The sequence below is a fragment of the Pundamilia nyererei genome, unplaced genomic scaffold (assembly GCF_000239375.1).
Source record: "Pundamilia nyererei isolate P.nyererei 1_Seehausen unplaced genomic scaffold, PunNye1.0 scaffold00118, whole genome shotgun sequence".
Taxonomy (NCBI): Eukaryota; Metazoa; Chordata; class Actinopteri; order Cichliformes; family Cichlidae; genus Pundamilia; species Pundamilia nyererei.
This window is the reverse complement of record NW_005187519.1, coordinates 149,466-160,343: the sequence shown is the minus strand read 5'-3', so window position 1 is coordinate 160,343 and position 10,878 is coordinate 149,466. Positions and strand designations below refer to the sequence as shown.

General features: G+C 38.8%; 1 protein-coding gene across 8 annotated transcripts in view; it reads right to left on the bottom strand.

Moving 5' to 3' along the window:
• Nucleotides 1-10,878, bottom strand: part of inpp4ab (inositol polyphosphate-4-phosphatase type I Ab) — a 76,429-nt gene that overhangs the window by 36,424 nt on the left and 29,127 nt on the right. For all 8 annotated transcript variants that reach the window (XM_005742217.1, XM_005742221.1, XM_005742224.1 and 5 more), the window contains exons 2-8: nucleotides 7,297-7,538; nucleotides 6,478-6,522; nucleotides 5,973-6,091; nucleotides 5,221-5,337; nucleotides 5,059-5,138; nucleotides 1,782-1,893; nucleotides 1,195-1,285 (exon numbers count right to left, since the gene is read on the bottom strand). In XM_005742217.1, the coding sequence (XP_005742274.1) occupies nucleotides 1,195-1,285; nucleotides 1,782-1,893; nucleotides 5,059-5,138; nucleotides 5,221-5,337; nucleotides 5,973-6,091; nucleotides 6,478-6,522; nucleotides 7,297-7,405 (673 nt within the window). In that variant the 5' untranslated portion in view covers nucleotides 7,406-7,538. The remainder of the gene's footprint in view (nucleotides 1-1,194; nucleotides 1,286-1,781; nucleotides 1,894-5,058; nucleotides 5,139-5,220; nucleotides 5,338-5,972; nucleotides 6,092-6,477; nucleotides 6,523-7,296; nucleotides 7,539-10,878) is intronic.

The following is a 10,878-nucleotide window of genomic DNA, read 5'->3' as shown; positions in this document are numbered from 1 at the left end:
GTACCTCTGGTGCAAATTACTGACCTCTGTCATCATTTTAGGTGGGGGAACTTGCACAATCGGTGGCTGACTAAATACTTTTTTGCCCCACTGTATATGTATGTATATATATATACACACATATATGCATGCATACATACACATACACACACACATATTTCCACATACACACCTACATATATACATACACATACATGCAATCTGAGGAGCAGGTGCATTGTGAGGTACACACTCAGTGTGTGCGGGGGCTGTTGCTACTATAATAAATACGGTTATAAGAAATACAGTTTACAAAGGTAGGAATGTTGGTTTGCTTTATAGTATGAATAAAAATACGGTTTATAAATAAAGTGTAATGAGTGTTGGCAGTGCAGTTATCCTTCAAACAGGGTGGAGGTAGGGTATGTTTGACAGCCGGTGGGTAAAAACTTTTATTGAGTCTTTTTGTCTTTGACCTGATCAACCTGTTCAACCTTAATTAAATAGACTAAAACTACCAGTGAAACTAATATAAACTACATTATATCTAAACATTTTCAAACAACAGAAACTAAACTGAAATAAGAAAACCCACTCTGGAAACTTAACTGAAACTAAACTCAACTGAAAATCAAAAGTCAAAATGAAATAAAAAATAAAAAACAATTAGAAAATACCTACAAGTTGTGGTGTGTTGGCACAACTTTTACTCTGAAGGCAAATTTTTGCCATTTCTGGTTTGTGTGACAGTTTATCCGAGTTTCACTTTCACTCAAACAGTAAACAACGAGTGTTTCTAAACAAGCTTACATCTTGTTAACGGAGGTTTTATTGTGCACCACCATGTGACTGGCAGCAGCTTCTAGCAACCACTCAACAACCAGCCAGGAATTAAACATTTTTCCTTCCCACCAGAGGTTGCCAGGGATCCACGGACTGATCTCTAAGCTTATGTGAAAGGGTTCTAATGAAGGCATTTAATGCAGGAAGATCTGTTTAACATTCATGTCTTTAAATGCTTACTCAGTTACCAGATTAAACAATTTTGATCCAAATGTTTAATTAAACTGATTAGAAATATATCAGCAAAGTACAGGACAATGTAGCCAAGTTATTTTAACTGATTTAAGAAGAAAGAAAAACAAAACTTCACCAAAACCTTACTAACACCACGCTACTTTGCACACACCGAGTCACAGAGCAAAGCTGTCCCACCTGAGCGCAGCAGGGTATCTTTGCACAACGAGGCGTACTTGATTCGGACTCCCATCGACTCCGTCAGGCTCTCGTCGACAGGCAGCACCGTCTGCAGGACAAGCACAAGCACCAACATTACACTACGTCAGCTCTGGCAGGCAGCATCCACCTTCCTTTATCTCTCCACTATCACCTACACCACACTCCCAGAGCTTCTACACAAACCCGAGATAAATGACTTTACTGCCACATGGCGATGTCTTTATTGTACCATGATCATTTAATATATATGCTTTATATGCAGTCACAGAAAGCAAGGCTCAGGAGCAAACATGCAGCATTTTACCAACATTTGAGAGACAATGAAGCGTAAACACTCAGAAGTCTGTCTGAGATATTTAAGTATACAAGTCTAATCAAATTCTTTACAAGCAAACATCAGAACTTTTGATGCAAATGCAAAATTATATTAATTGAATTAACCTCAGAACATTTGTTGAGCTTGCAGATATAATAACTGACGCCAGTGTTGGCCAATCATGGAAAATATCTACTCAGATCACAAGGAAGATAAATAAATCTGCCCGTGGCTGCCAGCCTCTTACCCGGCCGTTGATACTTTCTGGCAGACGTCCCATCGACATCCTCTGATCTGTTCTTTCCTCCATCTGCCACGCCGCCACAGTGATGTTCCCTACCCGCTGGTTCTCTGCTGATCTGCCCATTTGAACATAAAACAGCATTAAAGCTGCTAATCATTCTTTTAGTATCATTTAATTCCTAAATAGCTTTTTTAAGTGCCAAAAAACCTTCTGCAAACTAGGTTAAAATTAAGAGATCCGCTTTTAATCTTCTATGTTCTTACCAGTGGCTGTATAAAGATCTTTTACAGTCAGTGGCTCTTTCTTCTCTGAAGGAACATCTTTAGCAGCCTTAGCTAATACTTGCTTCCTGTTTCCTATTCATTTTAAATGCGGTGTTCCTCAAGTCTCCCTCCTCAGCCCACGTTTGTTCTGTGTTTTTTTTTTTTTAAATATCCTTCTTCTCAGCCGGATGATTCATTTCCAGAGTGCCACCCACCACTGCCATTTCGATTATATTGAGTTACATGTCCTTCTGCTATCCAACATCCTCAGCAGATCTTCAGTGGCACACTAAAAACTAGAACCACAAATCTGTCACTATATGCTTTTTCCATTTCAAGTTTTGTCTTGCAAATTTAGCAGGAAACACACTTAAAGTAAAGGAAAGACGTCACACATCATTTCATTTGACTAACCACATTAGGCTTTGTGTCAAGATGGAGAAAAAAATTGAAGTAAATGACAAGCAGGCTTTTATATGTTGTAAATACATAAATGACAACACTTCTTACTTTTCAAAGTAAGAAGAAACATTTCATAAAAATGAAATGTTTCTTCTGTACAGTTAAAATTCAAGCATCTTTTATTTCTTGCTTACCGTTGTGGTCAGCAGTTTACACACAATCATCATGGGCATGAATGTCATGGTAATCTTTCTTTGGCTAGACTGCCTTGATGACATTAAATCATGGTTTGCATTAAATCTTTTGAATATAAATGACCAAAAAATTGAGATTGCTCTATTTGGACCTTCTGACCCTCGCTTTTCTCTTAAGGTTGACCATGGTCCTCTGGAAAAGTCCAGAAATCCCTTTGCAAAGAATCTGGGAGTGTTCTTTGATAGCAGCTTTTCATTTGAGAAACAAATAAATTCTGTTGTAAAAGCCAACTTCTTCTAGCTCAGAGCCCTTGCAAAAACTAAGAACATTTTGTCATTTGCTGACTTTGAGAAAGTGAGACATGCATTTATTTCATCCAGGCTTGACTACTGTAATAGTCTTTATTTTGGTATCAGCCAGGCTCTGCTCTCTCATCTTCAGCTAGTTCAGAATGCTGCAGCCTGACTCTTGACAGGCACTCGTAAACATGACCATTTTCAAGTATGTTGTAGAATTGATTTTAAGATTTTATTGCTTGTTTTTAAATCTCTAAATGGATTAGCTCTGGCATACCTCTCTGATCTGTTAACTAAAAATACTCCAAATAGAACTCTTAGGTCAGCTGCTAGTTGCTTCTAGTTTGTCCCTAGAAGCAGTCTAAAAAACAGAGAAGACCGGGCCTTTGTGATTGCTGCGCCCAAACCTTGGATCAGTCTGCCTGTTGAAATTAGGATCTCTCCAACACTAGACATTTTTAAAAACCTGTTTGAAAATGGTGTATGGCGCTGGCAAGGCTGGCAGCCTTAACCCAATTTCCATCGGGATGAATAAAATATTATCGATCAATCAATCAAAACACATTTTTACACTCTAGCTTTTAATTGTGACTGAGTTTTGTTTTGTTCTTTGTGTGTGTTTGATCTACTTTTTACTTTTTTATTATGTACAGCACTTTGGTCAGCCTGTGTTGTTTTTAAATCTGCTTATAAATAAATTGCTTGATTGATTGATAATCTTGTCTTTTTAATGATTTCTTTTAACTGTTCTTGTCCAGGGTGGAATGATTGTGCAGCATGCATCTTTAACAACTTTAAAACACTGGGTGCACATGTTTGTTAACTTCTTGTTAGTGATCATGATTGTGTCCAACTGGTAGCTTTTCTTTGCAGCATAAAAAGGATTGTTTGATAGAACTCATTGGACTGACCAATACTCAAAACTAAGGGAAAGTCTAAGGAACTCAGTGAAGATCCAAGAAGGAGAACTGTATATTTAAACAAGTTGGGAAGGTCTTTTGGAGTCTTTTCTAAACAACTGCAGATTCCAAGGTCATCGGTTCAAACAACTGTACTTAAGTACAAGTTATTCAGATTTGCTGAGGTCTGGAAGAAGATCCAAACTGTTACCCTCAAATAAGAGGAAATTGGTAGGGATGCCCAGGAACAAATCAGGAACCATCAAGACTCGAGCCTGTCATGAACTGGAAACTGCTGGAAGACCAAAATCTCTGTCCACAGTGACACTTGTTTTACATCATCATGGACTGAAAGGGTGCTGACCAAGAGAAAAGCCCCTTCTTGAAGATCTACACTTTCAAACTTGACTAAAATTTGCAGCTGCCCACATCAACAAGCTAGATGCCTTCTAGAAAAAAGGTTTTATGGTCAAACCAAACAAAGATTGAGCTATTTGTCCACAATGACAAGAGGTATGTTTTCAAACCTGTACCAGCTCTCAAGCAGGGTGGTGCTAGCAGCATGCTCTGGGGCTGTTTTGCTGTCAGTGGTACAGGTGATGCAAAAGGTGGATGGAATAATGAAGGAGGACTACCTCCAAAATCTTTAACTTGACCTCAAATCAACAGCTAGACCATTGAAACTTTGACATAATTGGGTGTTCCAATAGGATAATGATCCCAAACACACATTAAAACTAGTTTTGAATGGATAAAGCAGGTTCACATTGAACTTCTGGAATGGCCTTCCCAAAACCCCGACCTAAACCCTGTTGAAAAGATTTGTGGACTGAGCTTAAAAGCCAAGATTGTGCCAAGAAACCAAACACTTTAACTCTCCCAATTCTGCCAAGAATAGCAGTCAAATATAAGCCAGGATTATACCAGAAGCTCACTGATGGCTGTGAAAAGTGTCTGGTTGAGGTGCAACATGCTAAGAGACCTTGAACCAAATATTAGTGGGGGTGTAATTATGATATTGGAATATGCAGTTGTTTAGAAATGGCTTCAAGAAATCTTTCACTCGCAGTCAGTTTATGTCTTCAAAGTGAAAGTGGTGCATCAAGACGGCAATAAAACAGCAATAAGTTGGAGTGAGTTTTGCTTAAAGAACTGGGGTGAATTTAAAGAATCTTGAATACAGCAGTAAAAAAGCAGAAGTGTTGTGTGTTTAAGTGTGTGTTACCGCAGTTCGAGCTGTAATTTGTGGCTCTTCTCTTGCAGTATCTCCTTCACAGGGAAAAGTGCAGAGCCCAACATGTACATCTGGACAGACAGACAGTTCACACGCTGAGCTGCTTCTTTGCTCAAATTATTAAAATAAAATTATCAGTGCTGCTGGTCGTACCGTGCCCTGCGAGCGATCCTTCACATCATACGCAGCCAGTTTGACCTGCGTCAGCTGGTTGATGTTGGAGTCCTGGAAGAAGGCAATGCTGCTGAGGAAGCTGGGGTTACTGGTACCCTGTGGAGAGACACAGGTTACACAAAATAGTTCAGCAGTTCATGTTTTGTTTTATTGTTATTATCATAATCACATTTTCAAGGAAAAGTAACACAATAGCAGCTTCAATTTGCATTGAAATTTAAGTTAAAAGTTCAAACCATGTGCAAAACAGGCATTTTGGAAGAAGAAAGTCATTGTAACACATACAGATACGCCTAAAAATACACTGGTTTCACACTGTATCATTTTAACTTTGCCAAATATGCATAAAAATACATATTTATGAGTGTTTACCCAACAAAATCCTTATTTTTGATGACTCACTCTGCACTTGAGGGGGTGTGCAAATAAATGCATTGAATACAAAGTGATGTGACCTCTGAAATTGCTCTTTCAGAGGTCACATTCGTGTTTGGCAACAAAACTTTTCTAAAAGTGTGTTTTTGCAGTTTTATTATTCATTTCTCCCTCGTCCTCCACATCCAGACTGAATGACGTAGATAAGGAAGGTGTGGGTGGTGGCAAACAGGTCACTATGCCGTCGTTAAGTCACAGCTACAAGCTGAAATCAACGTTATGGAAGCTAGAGCTGCTTAAACATTAGTCCAACTGTAACTTTAAGTCTGTTTCTGTATCTGTGTGACGAGTCTGACCTCTATGACTTCAGTCTGGGCGTGTTTGGTCCAGAAGGCCTGCGGCGGCGTCGTGCAGCTCACTGCTACAAAGGTGTTGGGTTTTCGGTCCAGAGAAGGAGTCACCAGGTCTGTGCATGCTGGGTGAGAAAACACAAGCAAATCAAGCCAAGAGGCAAGCAGGAAGACTCTCTGAAGGCACTTGTGGTTGCACAGGCAGTCTTGCAGCTGCGAGGTTGGAGAGTTTGTTTCAAAATGTTTGGATTGATTACACATACTCATTAGCTCATAACCAGCTGACCATATACTCATATATTCTCACTGTCTGATATATTTCTGCTGCTGAGCTGCTGTTTTATGGAGATTTTCTGAATATATTTTGCTACCATAAGAGCAGACTCTGCTCTTATGGTAGTCACTGTCACTTGCAGTGAGTAGATCATGAACTGAGGCACTAACGACCACTAAATTTAAATACGGGTTATAAATGTCACGGACAGCCATCATAAATGCTCATATTACTCACCCACACTGAATTCCAGCACAGGTTCATCTGGGTCCTGACTATTTCCTGCAAAGTAACACAAACGTCATCATAACATTAAGTCAGAGAAACAGCATTTGAAGCTTTTGTACATGATAAATTATGCTTCAGTACTAAAAAACAAAGTCGACCAGCAGTTCATTTATTAAAATCATCTCCAGCTGCAACATTGAAGCTACTCTAAGTCAATTTTGATTATGTTTAGATGAAAATGAAACTAGCACCCTTGTAATGTCTTTTTAAATTAAAGGTAAACACAGCTCAGACTTTCAAAAGGCTTTTATTTTGAAATACACAGAATGACTTGACGTGGAATGACAGCTTGAGGTATTATACTTCCCTTTAGATTAATAGCATGTCTGTAAAAAGGATGTTTTCCTGTAATCCCTTTCATGGCTATAAGCCATGTTTACCTTTGTAGGAAAGGTTTTTATTTTGATCAGATCAAATCAGACTGCCTTGATATTAAATGAGTGACAGTCTGACGTGTTATACTATCAAGGTAAAGGGAAATACGTCTGTGAAAACAGGACGTTTCCCTGTAATCTGTTTGTAAATTAAAGGTAAAAAACTCATACAGGACATTTCAATGGCTTTTATTTTGAAATACAAAATCTGACCATTTTGATAATGCGTGAATATCTCAGGGATGCTTTATCAGTGAGAGTTGGACTTATTTGACCTTTTTCTAAACCTAACCTCCTTAAATATGACCAAACTATATTTGACACTCTATTTTGCTCAAATGCACAAAACACTAAAAAGTTTCTGACTCTAGCTCAGTTTCCACGATATTCTGACCTGCGAGCGCCAAGCTGATCATCTCATTGGACAGCTCCAGTGTGTTGGCTCGGTACACCGACCACGGCCTCTGCGTCCTCGAGCCGCTGCGCTCCCTGCCCCCCGCCATGCCTGTCTGGGAGGAGCGAGTGACGGCAGGAGGCCTAAACACACACCGTCACGCGTGCAGTCGCACACTCCCATGTGATGTGACCCTCCACCTGCACAGACCCACGGCGGCGCCAAGGAAACGCTTCACCTCTCTACAAAGGACAAGAGCGGAGAGAAGAGGAGAGGTGAGGGATGTTTACCAACCAGAATTTACAGCAATGTTATATCTTTTAAAAATGACTTTTGTCCTTAAGGCATCAATGATCAGTTGGAGTTCCAAAACCCAGAACAACATACACCTATGTCCCCATCATCTGAGGGCTGTGCCATGAAGTCGGATTAGCAGATTTGTAGGTATGTTGAGCTTGAAGTCTTCAGCTTTGATCGCCATAGTAACTTATGCTGAACACATAACTTGGTCCAGAGCAATCAATCAAGTTAATTTCACTTTGATCTCCTGACTACAGTTATCTCCACATCTTGTTTACCAGGCTGTGAGACAGTCAGCTTCAATGTTTCAAAGTATCCAGTTTAAAGTTTCACAGATCTGACGTGCAGCCAGTAATTAAAGTTAAAATGTTTATGTTACCGATCTGTGCACCAAATCTAATGATTAATGATTTTCTGGGGTATTAATGTTGTCCTATTTACAATCAAGTTTGCATTTCACTTTTTTATTTTTTGTATTTATATTTTTTATGTTCGTTATACATTTTTTCACCTTTTATCATTACATGCCAACGGGTCCGATCGGGGTAGGGGGCGCTCACAGGGATTCTTTGTGTAAAAGAAGAGTGAAATACCCCTTTTTATGTAAACATACACCAGGCCTAGAGAGCTCGGCTTAACAGAGGAAGCTGACAACCACCGTTGTGATACTGGTCATCTTGTACTAGGGTAGAGCAAAGAAAGCTTGCTGTTGTTGACCTTTTTGAATCGTGGTATACCCCTCAGATCACAGTCGATCACAATCATCACACAGCATGTTGATCCTTTAACATAAAGTTAATTCTAAGAAGCAAATTAGAGAAAACATCAACTAACTGCTATATTTATCTATATTCTTTTCAAGCATTTAACAGCAACATCTGTTGTGGCATTTATTTATTTATTTATTTATTTTAATTTTGGCAGTTTTGGTCCTCTAGAAATACATAAATAAACTGCACTGCTGTTTTAGACTGTTTATGCTTTATTCTCTGTTTAATATGCTTGACTTGTTTAGTCTGGTTAGACTTATATAGTCCATTTAATCTATTGTGATAACAAGTTTGTTTGCACAAACAGAGGAGTCAGAGAATTCGTGGTTTATGGACACTAGCTGGACATCATCAGGACGACGTCTTTCAAGAGAAACAAAATCTAAAAACTGCATGCGGTGTAGTTTCGACATAAATTCCAACAAATACAATAATGAAAGTGTTTGAAGAACAGAAATGAGGAACGAGTCACAGAAAGTAAAACTTACAGGACAAACTGAAAATATTGGATATGACTTTTGGGGTCGAGAACTCGAGCCTTTATTCACAATGGCCGCCGACGCAGCCTGCAGCATAAGTTCTTCTAAGGCTCAGCTCGTCTTCCTCCAGCTTATTTAATATTCTGCTTGTGTGCTCATGTTCTGCTTCAACCGTACACCCTTTTTGTTGCTGGAAGAATCTGATTTCACTAACAGGGATCGATCAATACGGCATCATCTCAGCATCTGAGAAACATGCAGCAACTTTCTGTGGCTCTCACTTTCACATCAGGGTCACAACACAGCAATACATTCAATAATTTAATCATATGCAAATCTCTCCATGCAAATACAAAACAGACAGCCAGAGCGGAGATGGCCCCTTGCAGCGTGTTCAGGGTAAAGAAGGTCAAAAGCATTGCATTAATTTTCATGAGGACACAAACAGAAAATCTTGTTTTTACAAATATGAATCAGCTGCAGGTTCAGTGTCTGCGCGAGCAGCAGAATTTAAATGAGCGAGCATCCTCTTTTCCCACCGTGGGCCTTCATTACACACACCCAAAATGTATCTGCTATTCATTTAACCCAACCACCACAGAAGTGCACATGTGCTACATGCACAAGGTTGAGCTGTGCCCCCTTTTAAAGGTGATGTATATTCACTAAGTGAGGGGTGTCAAACATAAGGCCCAGGGCCTGACGTGAGGACTGAAGTGAAGACTGAAGTAGGCCGTAAGGACTCCAATCCAGTCCACTGGACAGCTTTGAAAAAATGTGAAGAACAGAGATTTTGGATTTTAACTGTGTTTTCATTAATTTTGCAGCTTTTCCTAATTTTAGACCCCCTGCACATAGATTTTATTACCAAAGTAATTAACCCATAAACAATGAAATGACATAAAAAATTGGGTTTTTTTCACAGTGTATTACAGAAATCAGCTTTTTCTGTTTTGTTTTGTTGGGCTCAGCTTCTTTTCTCATATTAAGATATATCAGGGACCACATGAGTTGTTAAACTTATTTACATATTTATGTTACATTTATGAAATTAATATGGCCCAATTTTTTTTTTCCTTTTTCACTTTTGGTTTTTAAATTCAGTTGAGTTTCAGGTAGCTTTCTGAGCTTTTAAAAAAAAAAAATTATTACAGCATTTTTGGAATAATGTCAGGAAAGCTTAAGGAAAATCAGGACACGTATAACAATATAACAAGAACATTTGACAGCACTTGGCTCTCTATCTTGTAGACATCTCATCAGACAGTTTGTGATAACAAATTTAACCAAAATATACAAATACCAAAACTATGTATATTTATTTTATTTTACCCAAGTTCCCAAAGTTTTTTCAAAGGTCTATTAGTAGTTTTTATTTTATTAGACTACACTGTTTTAGTTTAGTTTAATTTAACGACAGTAACCTTGGTGTAGACTCGAGGGTACTTGTATCTAAGCCATGAACATCACTCCTGTCCAGTGCCACTGAATCAGGGGAGTTTACTGCTGACACAACACAGGAGCAGCCTAGGTGAATACAGCACATCCGCTGGTTAAATAACATATCAACTTTTTATTAGCACTATTTATGTCTTTCATAAAAACTGTCTTTATGAAGGGTTTATGAAAGACAGTCCGCCGTGTCCCGCTGTGTCCCAGAAATCAAAACATCAGACTGCTTCCAGGAAGACTGGCCGTCAGCTCAGGACCAGGAATGTTTGGAAGCAAATAATTCAATTCAAATCACACAGCAACATTAAGGACTAACCTCAAGCGGTGCATTGTGGACTAGACCAACATCAATAACCATAGTTTTTAAGGTTTCCACTTTTGTTTATGTCTAAAGTTGTTGCAGTGCTGCTTTTGTTTGTTTTTAAAAAACCTCAGTCAGATCATCTGTAGATTTCAACGTGCTACTTACAAATTTTTCAGAGGTGAAAGAATGTGGACCATTTTTAACGGTGTTTGTCTGCTTTGGCTGCTGAAGAACAAACTGAAAAGGCCACTCAGAAGGTTTTGAAGGTAAAGAACTT